We start from the raw sequence: 19076 nt of genomic DNA on the forward strand, positions 1-19076 counted from the left end.
GAATATAATAGATACAACTTTTAATCTGAAACCCTTTGATAATGATTCAATATCTTACATTTATGGTCTACTGTTGGGACTGAAAATGGCCTCTTTAGATAAAATTAAAGCAGATTGGGAAAAAGATTTACAGATTTTTATATCTGATGAGAGCTGGAAGATGATTTTAAAATTGATTAATTCTTCATCATTATGTGCTCATCATTCTTTATTACAATTCAAAGTGGTACATACAGTTCATATGTCTAAAGATAAGCTTTCCCGTTTCTATGCAGGTATTTCCCCTTACTGTGACAGATGTACTAATGGAGTGGCCACACTAATTCATATGTTTTGGACATGTCCGAGCGTTGAAAAATTCTGGAAAGATGTATTTCAAACTTTTTCTGTACTTTTCAATGTTAGTTTTAAGCCCAATTCTTTGACTGCCATGTTTGGTATTGTTGAGGATAATACTACAAAATTGAAACCATCTAATTTGTGGGTATTGGCTTTTATGTCTCTTATGGCCAGGAGGACAATCTTGCTCAAGTGGAAGGAGGCCGCCCCGCCCACTCATGTTCAACAGCTATCTGATGTTATGTTATGCCTTGATCTAGAGAAGATTCGTTGTTCGATTTCTGATTCTAAACACAATTTTCTAATGATATGGGGACCCTTTCTGAATTATTTTCACAATCTTTGAACTGTTATTGAAGTATGGATCTGAGCCATTATTATTATTATATCATATGGTAAGGTATCTCTTTTTTTTTCTTTTTTTTACCAACCAGCTCATTTTGGTAGTGGGGGTAGATCTTTTCTAATAAAATACAATTATTTTATTCTATTTCATTTCATAATTCAATCTTTTTTTATACATGACTATTTTGGAATATGGGATACTGTGATCATATTACTGTGATTTAAATGTAATGTAATTTGTATTATTTACCTGTATCCTTATGAATTTTGTATTTGTATTCATGTAATTTACATAATATCAATAAAAATATTGAAAAGAAAGAAAATAGTAAGGGCAAAGAATCTACACTGAGTGGGGTACGACCCCCGTCAAGGTGGCAGTGAACTGCGGTCTCTGTTGAGGTCACGGCTCAGATTTAGTTGTTTTTTAAGTTTGTCGGGATGATGTTGGGGACAGAGAAGGTACTTAGGAGTCAGATTAGGGTTTAGAGAGAGTGACCCAGGGCAGTTAAATGTCAGACCATAAAGTAGAGGTTGATAGGTTCTTGATTAGTAGGGGTATCAAAGATCACGAGGAGAAACGGGTTGAGAGGGATAATAAATCAGATGGACTGATGGAACAGACTCGATGGACCAAATGCCATAAATCTGCTACTATATCTTGTGGTCTTATGGTCTTTAAAGCTATTTTGGAATTAATTAACATTTTAAGGATTTGCTTCTGTCTTAATGCCTCATTATCATTTCAAAATATACACAGATCCAGCAACAAATGTATGTTGTTTCGTAGACTGTTTCAGCCTTTATGAAGCGTTTATTTGGTAGGTTCCTGCCAGGGTCCATTTCTGGTTACGGGCTACCTTTACCTAATCCTTTACCCTTTGTCTTCAATCTGCTGTGCGCAAAGTAGATTCTATTCAATTCGGGCGCCATGGTAGCGTAGCGGTTAATGCCACGCTATTGTAGCTCAGGGCATTCCAGAGTTTGGAGTTCAATTCTGGCGCCATTTTGTAAGAAGTCTCTGTATTTCCTCCCCGAGGAATGGGTGGGTTTTCACCGGGTGCTCCAGTTTCCTCCCACAGTCCAAATATGTATCAGGTAGGTTAATGGTCATTGTAAATTGTCCGGTCATTAGGTTATCGTTAAGTCAGGTTTGTCGGGGGTTGCTGGGCCAGCCTGGCTCAGGGGCCCAGATGGCCTACTCTGTGCTGCATCTCAATAAATAAATAAACAGAATGAAGGCAGTGAACCATGGGAGGGAGGGAAGCAGCAGGGGCACTCGAGGGAGGTGTGGGCAGGTGACGAGACGAAAAGCAGTGAGAGGGGAGCCAGACGGGAGTGGGAAAAGAAAGGTGGGAGGTGGGGGAGAAATAACCAGGGAAGGGCCTACTGCACACCGTATCACTAAATAAATAAAGAATAAATAAAACTCTTTGAATAAATGTCAAAATCCCTACTTTGGTAGTAAATGCAATTCACACTCAGGTGAGCAGATTACTTGCTTTTCCTTGGCTATAATCGGATATTGCACTGCAGGATATGAATATTCAAAGTTCTAAATAGTCGTATTCCAAATGGGTGTGTAATCCTAAAGACTGTGCAGGCACTACAAAGGTCAAAGATTTTGGGGCTAAACAACAGCTTAGTTGAGCTGAGAACATATATATATATATTGGACTCAGAATGAGAAACCCAGTATCTCTGATGCAGGAACAGGAATTATTTGAAAATATACCCGAAAACGCAAACTGCATCAATACACAGGTAGGGTGAAAAAATAATCCATCTGCTGAATTTCCTGCCACCACATATGAAAGTCTCATCATGTGTGGAGCCCCAGTAATGTTATACTGTTTAATTTTTAACAGGTGCTGTACATGCACCTCACTGTTAGTTTATTTTTGATAATATCACCTTATGTGTTCTATATGTGAGTTACTGTATGTGCACTGTATTGCACACACTGGTCTAGAGGAACATTGTTTCGTTTGGTGGTATACGTGTATACGGTTGAATGACAATAAACTTGAACTTGGATTGACTACTTTCTATTTGGATGCCTAATAATGTGCAAAGGGATTTAAACTGTCCACATCATCGTTAGGATTTACAGGGGCAGGATACAAGAAACCCCAAATGCACAACTACAGATAATACCAAATTGCCTCTCATATAGGAAGAAGTATCCTCAAATTTTCAGCCTATCTGGCTTTAAGAAACATCTCCGAACTTCCTCATCGCTTCAGTGTGCCGCTTTGATATTCTGACTCGCTGCAATGGACCACAACAAGGTCCATCCTAGTTGAAGATATGAGACAGGAACAGCCAATACCACTTTAAGTTACATCACCTTCAATGTGCGGACACAGTGTGATATCATATTTTGACCAAGATATCAAGTGGTACAAAGCCGATCTTCTTCCCACTGTGCACCTTAATGAAGCCATTATTCTCTTCACCTTTGTCCACACAGATCTACGGATAAAGATTAACATTTAAAAGGTTAATATCATATTCATGCAGCAACGTAAACATCCGCAGCAATTCTCCAGAAACAAAAGATACTTTCAAATCTTAAACACAAAAGATTCTGCAGAAGCTGGAAATCCTGAGCAACATGTACAAAATGCTGGAGAAATTCAGCGGGCCAGGCAGCATTTATGAAGAGGAATAAACCATCTATATTTTGGGCCGAGACTCTTCAACAGGACTGGAAAGGAAGGGGGAAGAAGCCAGAATTCCTTTCACTATAAAATTTCTGGTGGTCACTTTATTGGGTGCATGAGACCTCACATAAGGTGGCCACTGACTGTATTTCTGCATGCTTGTGGGCTTCTGCCACAGTAGCCCATCTATGGTAAGGTTTGAAGTGTTGTGCAGTTCTTCTGCACACCAATGTTGCGGCACATAGCTATTTGAATTACTGTCACCTTCTTGTCAGCTTGAAGCAGCCCGACCATTCTCCTCTGACCTCTCTCAATAACAAGGTGTTTTCGCCCACAGAACTGCCACTCACTGGATGTTTTTTTTTGTTTTTCACACCAATTTCACACCAATCTTGGTAAACTCTAGAGACTGTTGTGTGTGAAAGTCCCAGGAGATCGGCAGTTTCTTAGATACTCAGACTGTTGGTCTGGCACAAGCAATCATTCCACAGTCAAAATCACTTCAACCACATTTCTTCCCAATTCTGATGTTTGGTCTGAACAACAACTGAACCTCTTGACCATGTCTGCATGCATTTATACGTTGAATTGTTGCCAGATGATTGGCTGATTAGATATTTGTAATAACGAGCTGTTGGGTGTATATTTCATAAGAGTATAAGAAAATCTTTCTCTATTGGGACCCATTGACAATTATACACTGTCTTCAAAACTTTCTTAATTTTGACCACAACAGGGTGACCTGATCTTGCTTCTGCCAATCTACTGGTTCTAAAGAATGCTGCTTAACAATTTCAGTAACTTAATTGATGTGAGTTCACTTACAACACATCAAGCACGTTGGTGCAACAGGAAGAACAAATAAAACCACAGATTCCAGCGTCTGAAGCAAAAACAGAAAATGCTGGAAAAACTCAAACTGGCATCACAGGTAGATAGGGTCGTAAGGAGATCTTGGCACGTGGACCTTCATAAATTAGACATTGAGAACAGGAGTAGGGATGTTATGTTAGAGCTGTATACAATATTGATTAAGCCTAATTGGAAGTATTGTGTGCAGTTCAGATCATCTACCCGGGGGTCCACAGACACCTGGCTTAATAGTATTGGTCCATGGCATTAAAAAGGTAGGGAACCCCTGACCAACAAGAAAGATACCAATAAGATTGAAAGAGTGCAGATTAAATTTACAAAGATGGTTCCAGGACTTGAGTTAAAGTCGGTAGTGAAGAAGGCGAATGCAATGTTGGCATTCATTTCTAGAGGAATAGAGTATAGGAGCAGGGATGTGATGTTGAGGCTCTATAAGGCGCTGGTGAGACCTCACTTGGAGTACTGTGGGCAGTTTTGGTCTCCTTATGTAAGAAAGGATGTGCTGACGTTGCAGAGGGTACGGAGATTCACTAGAATGATTCCGGGAATGAGAGGGTTAACATATGAGGAACGTTTGTCCGCTCTTGGACCGTATTCCTTGGAGTTTAGAAGAATGAGGGAGGACCTCATAGAAACATATCGAATGTTGAAAGGTATGTACAGGGTGGATGTGGCAAATTTGTTTCCCATGATGGGGGAGTCTAGTACGAGAGGGCATGACTTAAGGATTGAAGGGCGCCCATTCAGAACAGAAATGTGAAGAAATTTTTTTAGTCAGAGGGTGGTGAATCTATGGAATTTGTTGCCACGGGCGGCAGTGGAGGCCAAGTCATTGGGTGTATTTAAGGCAGAGACTGATAGGTATCTGAGTAGCCAGGGCATCAAAGGTTATGGTGAGAAGGCAGGGGAGTGGGACTAAATTGGGAGAATGGATCAGCTCATGATAAAATGGCAGAGCAGACTCAATGGGCCGAATGGCCGACTTCTGCTCCTTTGTCTTATGGTCTAAACTTCACAATCCAAAGTAAATTTATTATCAAATACATATACAACAATGAGCTTTATTTTTGTGCAGGCTTTCAAGGTAAATACAACGAAATGAAAGGGTGAATGAAAGACTACACATAAGGAGATGGACAAATAACCAATGTGCAAACGACAACAAACTGTGCAAATACAAAAAGAGAAAAAAAAGCAAATAACAATAATAATAAATAAGCATTCAATATCGAGAACATCAGATGAGATGAAGGTGAGTCCATAGGCTGTGGGAACAGCTCAGGGCTAGGGTGAGTGAAGTTGAGTGAAGGAATTTCAGCTTCAAGAGGCCTAACAACCGTTCCTGACCCTGATGGTGTGAGTCCTCAGGCTCCAATACCTTCTTTCTGATGGCAGCAGCAAGAAGACAGCATGGCCTGGATGGTGGGGGTCCTTGATGATGGATGCTGCTTTCCCCCAACAGCGTTCTATGAAGATAAGCTCAGTGGTATGGAAGGCTTTATCCATGATGGACTGGACTGTATCCACTACCGTTTGTGGGATTTTCCATCCAAGGACATTGGTGTTTCCACACCAGGCCATGATGCAACCAGTCAATACACTCTTCCCCCAACACTAAAGAAGTTTGTCAAATGTTTAGATGACATGCTAAACCTCTGCAAACTCCTAAGGAAGTAGAGGTGCTGCTGTACTTTCTTCGTAATGGCACTTACAAGCTGGATGCAGGTCAGATCCTCTGAAATGATAACACCGAGGAATTCAAAGTTGCTGACCCTCTCCACCTCAGATTCCCCAGCGAGGACTGGCTCATGGGCCTCTGGTTTCTTCCTGAAGTCAATAATCAGCTCCCTGGTCTTGCTGATTTTTAGTGAGGGGTTGCTGTGACACCACTCAGGAAGATTTTCAAACTCCCTCCTCTATACTGATTCATCACCACCTTAGGTTCAGCCAACGGCAGTGGTGGTCATCAGCAAACTTGAGTACAGCATTGGAGCTGTGCTGAGCCACACAGTCATAACTGTGAAGCAAGCAGAGCAGGGGGCCGAGCACACAGCCTTGTGGTGCACCCGTGTTGACGGAGATTGTGGAGGACATGCTGAACTGACTGGGGTCTCTAACTGAGGAAATGAAGGGTCCAATTGCACAAGGAGGTAGTGAGGCCCAGGTCTTGATGGTTATTGATTAGTTCTGAGGGGATCATAGTATTGAACGTTGCACTGTAGTCAAAAAGAGCATCCTGATGTATGCACCTTCACTGTCCAGATATTCCTGGGTTGAGTGAAGAACCAATGAAATGGCATCTGCTGTTGACCTGTTGCGGCAGTAGGCAAACTGGAGTGAATCCAAGTCGCTCCTCAAGCATTTTATCAGCAACCTCCCAAAGCACTTCATTACAGTGGATGATAATCATTTCAGGCAGGTTACCACGTTCTTCTTAGACACCTGCTTGAAGCAGGTTGGTACCTCAGACTGCCGAAGCAAGAGGTTAAAGACGTAGAAACATAGAAACATGGAAAACCTACAGCACAATACAGGCCCTTTGGCCCACAAATCTGTGCCGAACATGTCCTTATCTTAGAACTACCTAGGCTTTACCCATAGCCCTCTATTTTCCTAAGCTCCACGTATCCATCCAGGAGTCTCTTAAAAGACCCTATCGTTTCCGCCTTCACCACCGCCGCCAGCAGCCCGTTCCACACTCCAGCTGGCTGATCAGCTACCTGGCCTTTAGTACTTGGCCAGGGACCCTGTCTGGGCCAGATGCTCTCCCTGGGTTCAGCCTCCGGAAAGGATGCTCTCACATCAGCCTCAGAGACTGAAACCACAGGGTCATCGGGGGCTCTGGGAGATCATGAAGATGCCCCCATCTTTTGATGGTCAAGGTGAGCATGAAACACAGTGAGCTCACCTGGCAGTAAAGCCTTGTTGTCACCTACATCGCTTGGTTTCACTTTGTAGGCGGTGATAACATTCAAGCCCTGCCACAGTTGTCGAACATCCTTCAGTGATTCAAGTTCGGCCCGCCATCGCCATTTTGCATGTAAGACGGCTTTCCAAGAGTTGTACCTGAACTTCTTGTATTTTACTTGGTTGCCAGACCTGAACACCGTTGATCTGGCCCTCGGCAGACTGTGGGTCCCTTGGTTCATTCAGGGTTTCTGGTTGGAGAGGACTCCGAATGATTCTGCGTGGCCACGCCCATTGATGACAGTTTTCCTAAAGTCCCTGACAAACAGATCCTCTGGTGAGTCATTAAACACAGCCCAGTTCATGGGCCCAAGGCAATCCTCTGCCTCTATGGTTGTCTCTTGGTTGTCCTGAAGTCCTACTCTTGGACATCTTGGTTGTCCTGAAGTCCTACTGTTTAGCCTCTACCTCTATACAGGTACAAGCAGGACAGCCAAACAAGCAGATTTCCTGATCAATACTCTAGGGACGGAACAGTTGGCATTCCTAATTGTGGTATAGTTGTGGTCAAGTATTTTGCCACCCCTGATGCTGCAGGTTATAGATTGATGATAACTGGGCTTGCTCAACACCAGCCTTTGGCAGTGTGTAAGCTGGGGTCAGGATCACGGAGCAGAACTCTCCTAGTAAGTAGAACGATCGGCACATCACCATTAGATGTTCCAGGTCAGGGGAACAAGAATACAACAAGACCGTTACGTCCAAGCACTACAAGGAGTTGAGTCATTGAACACAGACCCCCACCTTTTGCCCTCTTCAAATCAGAAGCTGATCTATCTGGCGGATTGAGAATCCAACGGGTCTTACCGACGTACCCAGCTTGTCCAGAGTGAGCCACGTCTCCATGAAAAATGAACACAGCAATTCTTCATTTCCCTCTGACACAGTGACCCTTAGGTCCTCAATGTTGTTCTCTCGCGACTGTACATTTGCTAACATGATGCTGGGTAGAGGAAGCCTAACACCTTATTGTGTCAGTCTGGCTTGGAGTCCCCCTCTTCTGGCCATGGCGATGTACCTCCGTCTGTTTAAAAGTAATGTATCTGCATTCCTGAGAGTTAAATCCATCGAATCCTTCAAAAGGTTGTGAAATCGCTGGTTCGATAAAACGATTCAGTAGATTACCTTAAGGGAAATTGTGGGCAATGAGAATAGTTCAGAAGAAATATATTTTAAAATTTTGTAAGCTACCCGCAAAGCGTCACCATGTTTTGCTAGTCCTATCTTGAAGTTTAATAGGAAAGGTTGACTAGGTTGGACTTCATTCACTGAAGTGTAGGAAAATGAGTAGGGATTTGATGGAGGTATACAAGATTATGAGAGGTGTTCAGTAGATGGTGTAAATGCAAGCAGGCATTTTCCACTGAGGTTGGGTGAAGCTTGAACATAGAGGTCATAGGTTTAGGGTGAAAGGTGAAATATTTAAGGGGAACCTGAGAGAGAGCTTCTTCACTCAGAGGGTGGTGCCAGTGTGGAACGAGCTGTCAGTGGAAGAGGTGGGTGCAGATGGGTGAGTACATGTATGGGAGGGGTATGGAGGCCTAAGGTCCAGGTGTGTGTCAAAAGCCCTAGATAGACTGATAGTTCAGCATAAACTAGATGGACCAAAGAACAGCAATAGCTAGCTATCACTAAGATAGTAAAGAAATGGTCTCCAGAGGCCATCAAGGCCTTGAAGGGCTACTTTGAAGCTAACTGGAATGTGCTTTGTGAACCATATGGGGAAGACATTAACAGACTTACGGATTGCATCACTGGCTACGTCAGCTTTTGTGTGGCTACTGTAATACCACCAACAACTGCTTGCTGCTTCCCTAACAACAAACCACGGGTCACCAGTGATCAAAAGGGTGTTCTCCACCACAGAAAGAGAGCCCTTAGATCAGGAGACAGGGAGAAGCGTGTGCAGAGGGAGCTAAAGGAGAAGATCGAGGTGGCTAAAGAGGAATACAGGAGAGAGCTGGAGAACAAGCCTGGGCAGGGCAGCTCATGGGAGGGGTGGACAGGGATGAAGAACATCACTGGCTTCATCAGCCTGGCTGTAGAGATTCAGAATGCAGCCATGAATTGACTAATGAGTTAAACCAATTCTTCAATAGGTTTGACGATTGCCCTCCTGTTCACTCCCCCCCCCCTCAGCACACCAGCCCAGGTGCAGGGGCATCCAGTCCTCCCGCAGCACCAACGCCTCCCCCCTCCCTCCTCCCCCTTCCAATTCAACATGCAGATGAACAACATGGTCTACATCCCTTCCTCGGCCTTCATCTGCCATCCACACCTCCACACACCAACTGCTATTGTCCCTACTTTCACCTCTCCCAGCCTCCAACTCCTCAGTCATCATGGACTCAGCTTCACTCCTGAGCAAGTGAGACGGGCTCTCGGGAAACTCTGACACGGCGAAGCACTGGGACCGGATGGTGGGAACCCAAAGCCCCTGAAGGAGTGTGCTGAGCACAGATATGTGGAGCTCTCCGGTGTACTTTCAATCTGACTCTCAGCCTGGAAAGGGCCCGACTGTGTGGAAAACATCATGTGTGGTCCTGGTACCCAAGAAGGGCCAGCCTAAAGTCTTGAATGATCACCTTGTGGTCATAATGGCCCTTATCTCACAGATCATGAAGACCCTGGAGAGGCTGGTCCTGGCTCACCTCCGACCCCTGGTCAGATCAGCCCTCGATCGGGAAAGACGGCAGAGCAGCAGTGGCTGGAGTTTATGCAAAAAATGAGGAATGTGCAAGACAGGTATATTCCAAAAAAGAAGAAATTTTCAAGTGGAAAAAGGATGCAACCGTGGTTGACAAGAGAAGTCAAAGCCAAAGTTAAAGCAAAGGAGAGGGCATACAAGGAAGCAAAAATTCGTGGGAAGACAGAGGATTGGGAAGTTTTTAAAACCTTACAAAAGGAAACCAAGAAGGTCATTAAGAGAGAAAAGATTAACTATGAAAGGAAACTAGCAAATAATATCAGATAGGATACTAAAAGCTTTTTCAAGTATATAAAGAGTAAAAGACAGGTGAGAGTAGATATAGGATCGATAGAAAACGATACTGGAGAAATTGTAATGGGAGATGAGGAGAGGGCAGAGGAACTGAACAAGTATTTTGCGTCAGTCTTCACTGAGGAAGACGGCAGGATACCGGACACTCAAGGGTGGCAGGGAAGAGAAGTGTGTGCAGTCACAATTACGACCGAGAAAGTACTCAGGAAGCTGAATAGGCTAAAGGTAGATAAATCTCCTGGACCAGATGGAATGCACCCTCGTGTTCTGAAGGAAGTAGCTGTGGAGATTGCGGAAGCATAAGCGATGAACTTTCAAAAGTCGATAGATTCTGGCATGGTTCCGGAAGACTGGAAGATTGCAAATGTCACTCCGCTATTTAAGAAGGGGGCAAGGAAGCAAAAAGGAAATTATAGACCTGTTAGCTTGACGTCGGTGGTTGGGAAGTTGTTGGAGTCGATTGTCAAGGATGAGGTTACAGAGTACCTGGAGGCATATGACAAGATAGGCAGAACTCAGCATGGATTCCTTAAAGGAAAATCCTGCCTGACAAACCTATTACAATTTTTTGAGGAAATTACCAGTAGGCTAGACAAGGGAGATGCAGTGGATGTTGTATATTTAGATTTTCAGAAGGCCTTTGACAAGGTGCCACACATGAGGCTACTTAACAAGATAAGAGCCCATGGAATTACAGGAAAGTTACATACGTGGATAGAGCGTTGGCTGATTGGCAGGAAACAGAGAGTGAGAATAAAGGGATCCTATTCTGGTTGGCTGCCCGTTACCAGTGGTGTTCCACAGGGATCAGTGTTGGGGCCGCTTCTTTTTACATTGTACATCAACGATCTGGATTATGGAATAGATGGCTTTGTGGCTAAGTTTGCTGACGATATGAAGATAGGTGGAGGGGCCGGTAGTGCTGAGGAAACGGAGAGTCTGCAGAGAGACTTGGATAGATTGGAAGAATGGGCAGAGAAGTGGCAAATGAAGTACAATGTTGGAAAGTGTATGGTTATGCACTTTGGCAGAAAAAATAAACGGGCAGACTATTATTTATTTGGAAAGAATTCAAAGTTCTGAGATGCAACTGGACTTGGGAGTCCTCGTGCAGGATTCCCTTAAAGTTAACCTCCAGGTTGAGTCAGTAGTGAAGAAGGCGAATGCAATGTTGGCATTCATTTCTAGAGGAATAGAGTATAGGAGCAGGGATGTGATGTTGAGGCTCTATAACGCGCTGGTGAGACCTCACTTGGAGTACTGTGGGCAGTTTTGGTCTCCTTATTTAAGAAAGGATGTGCTGACGTTGGAGAGGGTACAGAAAAGATTCACGAGAATGATTCCGGGAATGAGAGGGTTAACATATGAGGAACGTTTGTCCGCTCTTGGACTGTATTCCTTGGAGTTTAGAAGAATGAGGGGAGACCTCATAGAAACATTTCGAATGTTAAAAGGCATGGACTGAGTGGATGTGGCAAAGTTGTTTCCCATGATGGGGGAGTCTAGTACGAGAGGGCATGACTTCAGGATTGAAGGGCGCCCTTTCAGAACAGAAATGCGAAAAAAAATTTTTAGCCAGAGGGTGGTGAATCTATGGAATTTGTTGCCACGGGCAGCAGTGGAGGCCAAGTCACTGGGTGTATTTAAGGCAGAGATTGATAAGTATCTGAGTAGCCAGGGCATCAAAGGTTATGGTGAGAAGGCGGGGCAGTGGGACTAAATAGGATAAAATGGATCAGCTCATGATAAAATGGCGGAGCAGACTCGATGGGCCGAATGGCCAGCTTCTGCTCCTTTGTCTTATGGTCTTATGGTCGATCCCCTGCAGTTTGCCTACCAGGAGCACATTAGAGTCGATGTTGCTGTCATCTACCTGCTCAACAGAACCTACTCCCATTTCGATAAGCAGGGCAGCACTGTGAGGATCAGTTTTTCGTGATTTCTCAAGTGCCTTCAATACCATACAGCCCTCATTGCTGGGGGAGAAGCTCCATTCAATATAGGTTGGCACTTCCATTGGATAATGGACTACCTGACTGGCAGACCACAGTTTGTGCAGCTTCACAGCTGTGTGTCAGACATGGCTATAAGCAGCACTGGGGCCTCACAGGGGACGGTATTGGCTCCCTTCCTGTTTACCCTGTATACTCCAGACTTTAGATACAACACTGAGTCATGTCATCTGCAGAAATTCTCTGATGACTCAGCAACAGTTGGGTGTATAATGGGAGGACAGGAGGATGGAGGACTTTGTCAAATTATGCAGACTGAATCATCTGCAACTCAAGATCAGTAAGACAAAGGAGATGCTAATGGACTTTAAGAAGACTAATCCTGCATTGCTCCCTGTTACTATTGATGGTGAGGACGTGGATGTGGTGAGGACCTACAAGTAGTTGGGGGTGCACTTGGACGACAGACTTGAGTGAAGCACAGACACAGAGGCTGTGTCCAAGAAGGGCCAGAGTTGCCTCTACTTCCTGAGGAGACTGAGGTCCTTTGGAGTACGCAGGCCTCTCCTTCACATGTTCTACCAGTCTGTTGTCGCCAGTACAATCTTCTATGTGATGGGTGTGCTGGGGCAATGGCATCAACACAGGTGATGCCAACAAGTTCAATAAACTGATTAGGAAGGCGGGCTCTGTTATAGGAGTCAAACTGGACACACCGGAGGCTGTGGTAGAACAAAGGACCCTACGGAAAATCATGGCAATTGTGGACAATGTTTCTCACCCTCTGTGTGCCACCTTGGCTGAACAGAGAAGCACTTTTAGCAACAGACTAAAACAGCTGCACTGCTCCAAAGAACACGATATGAGGTCATTCTTACCCTCCGCCACTCGGCTCTATAATGAGTCAACCTCTAGCTGGGGAAGTGGTGACCCCTCCCCTCCTGTTAGACTGTTTGTGGTAACTTATTTATTATTCTTTCTACTTCTCTTCTAATATTTATATCTGTGCATTTGTAATGCTTCTGTGAGACTGTAATTTCCTTTGGGATTAATGGACTACCTATCATCATTATCAAAGTGCTTTTTCCTGTGCTGCAGTGCTCTGTGACTGCTTTGTCTTTGAGACGGAGTTGCCACAACCACCCAGGGTCCTCAGGCTTCAGGGTGGTCCAGCAGAGCAGTTTGTGATGCATAGTTAAACCGCGGGAGTTGCAGTAACTAATTCTCATTAACTACGGGAATGAAAGAACACTGGATGCCTAATTAACACAAAAGCTAATTAATTCAAAACAATTAATGTCGAGCACCTTCGCTCCATCTGCAAAAACAGGATTTACCGGTGGCCAACCACGTTAATTCCAGTCCCCATTCCCATTCCGACTTGTCGGTGCACGGCCTCCCCTACTGCTACGATGAGGCCATTCCAGATCTTGGAGGAGGAACACCTCATATCCTGTGTGGGTAGTCTCCAACCTGAACACCCACTTCTCCAACTTCTCGTAATTCCCCCCTCCCCTCGTCTTCAATTCTCCACTCTGGCCTCCCCTTACCTCTTCTCTCCTCCTCACCAGTCTATCACCTGCCCCTGGTGACGTTCCTCCTTCCCTTTTCTCCCATGGACCACCCTCCTCTCTTATCAGATTCCCTCTTCGTTGCCCTTCACTTTTTCCACCTATCACCCTCCCCTTGCTTTTCCCTTCAACCGAACAGCCCCCCACCCCCCCAGCCACCTACCTGGCTTCACCTAGCACCTTCTCCTTCTCCTTCGTATTCTGGTTTTTCCCCTCTTCCTTTCAACTGTTTATTCATTTCCATCAATGCTGACTGACCTGCCGAGCTCCCCTGGCATTCTGCGTTTGGGGCAAATTAATTTTGGATTTCAAAGCCAACCTATGAACATGTTAGGAGCTAGAATGATAAAATCACAGATTGGTTTTAGCCGCACCGGTCAAACAGTAACTTCCTGAAGAAAGAAGCACATCTACTATTCAAACTGCTCACGTCCTGTTATTACAACACCAATTCAACTTCCCTCCCTGACCAACCAGACTATACAGCCAAAGTTTGCTTCCCTGCTCTTTAAGAAGTCGCCTTCATTAGAGGGGGAGTCTGGAACCGGAGGGAACAGCCTCAGAATAGAGGGATGTCCCTTTAGAGCAGAGATGAGAAGAAATTCCATTAGCCACAGGGTGGTGAATCTGTGGAATTCATTGCCACAGATGGCTGTGGGAGCCAAGCATTCGGATCTATTTAAAGCAGAGGTTAATATGTTCTTGGTTAGTCATGGCAGCAAAAGTTACAGGGAGAAGGCAGGGGAATGGGATTGAAAGGGAAAATAAATCAGCCATGATTGGATGGCGGAGCAGATTTGTTGGGCTAAATGACCAACTTTTGTTCCTATGCCTTATGAATTTAGGGTCCTGGAAAAGCTTTTACCCACAGCATAGGCTTTCAGTTACATTGCAGACTTCAAAGCTAAGCACAATAGTGCTGCCAACATCGCTGCCTCTCCCAGATCAGCTAAATTCTTTTACGCTCAGTTCGACGTCACCAACACTGAGTCCCCGAAGTGACCCGCAACTTAGTCATCTCTGAGGCTGAAGTACGCAGGGTGCTTCCAAAGAGTGGACGGTCGCAAGGCTGCGGAACTGGACGGCACCCCGAAGCGGGTACTCAGGATTGTGTGACACAACTAGCAAGTGTATTTACAGACATTTTTACTCTCTCCCTCTCCCAATGTAGAGTGCCTGCCTGCTTCAAAACATCCACCAATGTCCCTGTACCTAAAAAGACCAAGATAACATGTCTGAACGACTGGCGTCCTGTCACACTCACCTCAATAGTAAACAAATGCTTTGAGAGGCTGGTCAAGGACTATATCTGCAGCATGCTGCCTCCCACACTGGACCCCCTACAATTCGCCTACCGATACAACTGATAGACAGATGACGCAATAGCCACAGCTGTACACACCGTCCTTACACATCTGGAGAAGAAGCATGCTTATGTGAGAATGCTGCTCTTGGACTACAGTTCAGCATTTAACACCATAATTCCCTCCAGGCTCGACAAGAAGCTCAGAGACCTCGGCCTTCACACTGCCTTGTGTAGCTGGATCCTGGACTTCCTGTCAGATCACCAGCAGGTGGTAAGAGTGGGCTCCCTCACCTCTGCCCCTCTGTCCCACAACACAGGTGCCCCTCAGGGCTGTGTCCCTCCTTTACTCTCTGTATACCCATGAATGAGTCGCCACCCACAGCTTCAATCTGCTAATTAAATTTGCTGATGACTCTACACTGATTGGCCTAATCACAAATAATAATGAGGCAGTTTACAGAGAAGGAGTCATCATCCTGACACAGTGGTGTCAAGAAAACAACCTCTTCCTCAACGTCATGAAAACAAAGGAGCTGGTTGTGGACTACAGGAGGAATGAAGACAGGTGAACCCCTATTGACATCAATGGATCTGGGGTTGAGAGGGTGAACATTAAGTTCTTTGGCATAAACATCACCGAGGATCTCACGTGGTCTGTACACACCAGCTACGTGGTAAAAAAAAGCACATCATCACCTCTTTCACCTCAGACTCTTGAAGAAGTTTGGCATGAGTCCCCATATGCTAAGGAATTTCTACAGGGAAACAATTGAGAGCATCCTGACTGGCTGCATCACTGTCTGGTATGGGAACTGTACCTCCCTTAATCGCAGGACTCTGCAGAGAGTGGTGTAGACAGCCCAGCGCATCTGTAGATGTGAACTTCCCATGATTCAGGACATTTACAGAGACAGGTGTGTAAAAAAGGCCCAAAGGATCATTGGGGACCCGAGTTACCCCCAACCACAAACTGTTCCAGCTGCTACCATCCAGGAAGTGGTACTGCAGCATAAAAGCCAGGACCGACAGGCTCCGGGACAGCTTCTTCCACCAGGCCATCAGACTGATTAATTCACTGATACAATTGTATTTCTGTGCTATATTGACTATCCTGTTGTACATACTATTTATTAAAAATTACTGTAAATTGCACATTGCACATTTAGACGGAGACACAATGTAAAGATTTTTATTCTTCATGTATGTGAAGGATGTAAGAAAAAAGTCAATTCAATTTGACTGTTGTATGGAGACATAGAATTTAAAGAGTACAGCATAGTACAGGCCTTTGTTGTGCCGACCTGTTAACCTTCCCCAAGATCCATCTAACCATCCCCTCCCATATAGCCCCCCATTTTTCTTTCATCTCTGTGCCAATGTAAAGATTCTCAAATGTCTCTAATGTATCGACTTTACCACCATCCAGGGAATTCTGTATACATTTTTTTTAAATCTATGGAATTGAGAGGGAAACTAAATCAGACAATGATTGAATGGCACAGTAGACTTGAAGGGTTTAATGGCTTAATTCTGCTCCTGTGATCTTAATACTTTTGTGTATTTTGAATAAGAATTTGTGGTCAGTGGAAAGTTGCTTGCACTTATTTCTGACCTATGAAAAATGTTAGAATTTATTTTAAATAAAATAATGTTGGGAACATTGAGGAGAACTGCAGCATCTGTGACATGCGATGTTCATATAGAATTTATCTTGTGCTGCCTCTTCAAGGAGAACATCCAGGTGATAAACCATGGTGAAGCTCTGAGTTACACAGAACAGTACAGCACTGCATGTTGTGCTGCATGTATAAACCTACTCCACAATCAATCTAACTCTTGCATCCCACATAACCTTCCATGTCTCTATCTAAGATTGTCCCCACGTCCCCATGCAAGGCTTATTAAGAAAGTAAGGAGGCATGGGATCCAAGGGGACATTGTTTTGTGGATCCAGAACTGGCTTGCCCACAGAAGGCAAAGAGTGGTTGTAGACAGGTGATATTCTGCATGGAGGCCAGTGACCAGTGGTGTGCCTCAGGTACCCCTACTCTTTGTGATTTTTATAAATGACCTGGATGAGGACGTGGAGGGATGGTTTAGTAAGTTTGCTGATGACACAAAGGTTGAGGGTGTTGTGGATAGTGTGGAAGGCTGTCAGAGGTTACAGTGGGACATTAATAGGATGCAAAACTGGGCTGAGAAGTGACAAATGGAGTTCAACCCAGATAAGTGTGAGGTGGTTCATTTTGGTAGGCTAAATATGATTGCAGAATATAGTATTAACGGCAAGACTCTTGGCAGTGTGGAGGATCAGAGGGATCTTGGGGTCCGAGTCCATAGGACACTCAAAGCTGTTGTGCAGTTTGACTCTGTGGTTAAGAAAGCGTATGGTGCATTGGCCTTCGTTAATCGTGGAATTGACTTTCGGAGCCGAGAAGCAATGTTACAGCTATATAGGACCCTGGTCAGACTCTACTTGGTGTACTGTGCTCAGTTCTGGTCGCCTCATTACCGGAAGGATGTGGAAACCATAGAAAGGGTGCAGAGGAGATTTACAAGGATGTTGCCTGGATTGGGGAGCATGCCTTATGAAAACAGGTTGAGTGAACTCGGCCTTTTCTCCTTGGAGCGACAGAGGATGAGAGGTGACCTGATAGAGGCGTATAAGATGATGAGAGGCATTGATCGTGTGGACAGTCAGAGGCTTTTTCCCAGGGCTGAAATGGCTGCCACAAGAGGGCACAGATTTAAGGTGCTGGGGATTAGGTACAGAGGAGATATCAGGGGTAAGTTTTTTACACAGAGAGTGGTGAGTGCGTGGAACGGGCTGCCAGCAACGGCGGTGGAGGCGGATACAATAGGGTCTTTTAAGAGACTTTTGGATAGGTACATGGAGCTTAGGAAAATAGAGAACCATGGGTAGCCCTAGTAATTTCTAAGGTAGGGACTTGTTCGGCACAACTTTGTGGGCCGAAGGGCTTGTATTGTGCTGTAGTTTTTCTATGTTTCTAAGTACACTATTGTGCAACTGAGTGTTGGACTTATTAACCAAAACATCTCAGATAGTCAGGATGTACAACCGCCCCTCCCTCCCCATCAATTTGAACATGGATACCCCTTGGGGCCGTGCTGAGCCCATTGTACACTCTGATCACCAACGACTGCGCGGCCAAACACGAGAGTAATCACAGAGAGAAGGGAGAAGAGCTCGAGACCTGGTGCCAGGCAAATAACATCTTCCTCAATGTCAATAAGACAAAAGAAATGGTTACTGACTTGAGGAGAACTCACACCCGTCTTTACGTCAGCAGTACAGAAGTGAAAACTGCAAACAGTTTCAAACTCCTGGGAGAGCACATCTCACACAAGCTCTCGTGATTCCAGAACACATCCTACTCAATCAGGAACTCAAGCTCAGCGACGTCTCTGCTTTCTGAGGAGGCTGCAAAGGGTTGGACTATGTACATCTACAGTCATGTCATTCTACAGATGCACAGTACAGAGCATCCTATCACTGCTTGGTACGGAAACTGCACTGGGGCAGTCAGGAAGGCTCTTCAATGAGTAGTCAAAATCACGGCTCCAGCCTACCTGCCACCGAGGGCATATAGACAAAAAGGTGCCCAAAAAGGGCCAGTACCACCATGAAGGATCCCACCCTCCCTGCTCATGGATGGTTTGTCCCACTCACTTCAGGGAAGAGGCCACGTGCCAAGACCACCAGACTCAAAAACACTTTCCCCGAGCAGTAAGGCCGATCAACACACCCACCCACCCAAACGTCGACTCTTTATTCATTTTCAATGATGCTGAGTTTTTCAATCGATCTGCTGAGTCCCTCCAGCATTTTGTGTGTGTTGCTTTGGATTTCTAGCATCTACAGAACCTCATGTGTTAATAATTACTTAGTTCTCCCTTACACTTGTGTACTGGAAATGGCATTAAACAATCGTGAGCAAACTAAAACAAAAGTTTACAGGTTTAAGATGAAAGAGGAAGAAATGTGATCTAAGCGACTTTGACCATGGATTGATTGTTGGTGCCATGCGGGGTATT

The 19076-nt window shown here is 44.8% G+C and overlaps 1 protein-coding gene across 2 annotated transcripts in view; it reads right to left on the reverse strand.

Annotated features, from left to right (window-relative positions):
* Positions 1-209: 209 nt before the first annotated feature.
* The window catches only part of stac (SH3 and cysteine rich domain), a 179469-nt gene continuing 160602 nt past the window's right edge, over positions 210-19076 (reverse strand). For both annotated transcript variants that reach the window (XM_063042358.1, XM_063042350.1), the window contains one exon: positions 210-3159. In XM_063042358.1, coding sequence (XP_062898428.1) covers positions 3061-3159 — 99 coding nt within the window. In that variant the 3' untranslated portion in view covers positions 210-3060. The remainder of the gene's footprint in view (positions 3160-19076) is intronic.

The sequence above is a fragment of the Mobula hypostoma genome, chromosome 1, assembly GCF_963921235.1.
Source record: "Mobula hypostoma chromosome 1, sMobHyp1.1, whole genome shotgun sequence".
NCBI classification, from domain to species: domain Eukaryota; kingdom Metazoa; phylum Chordata; class Chondrichthyes; order Myliobatiformes; family Myliobatidae; genus Mobula; species Mobula hypostoma.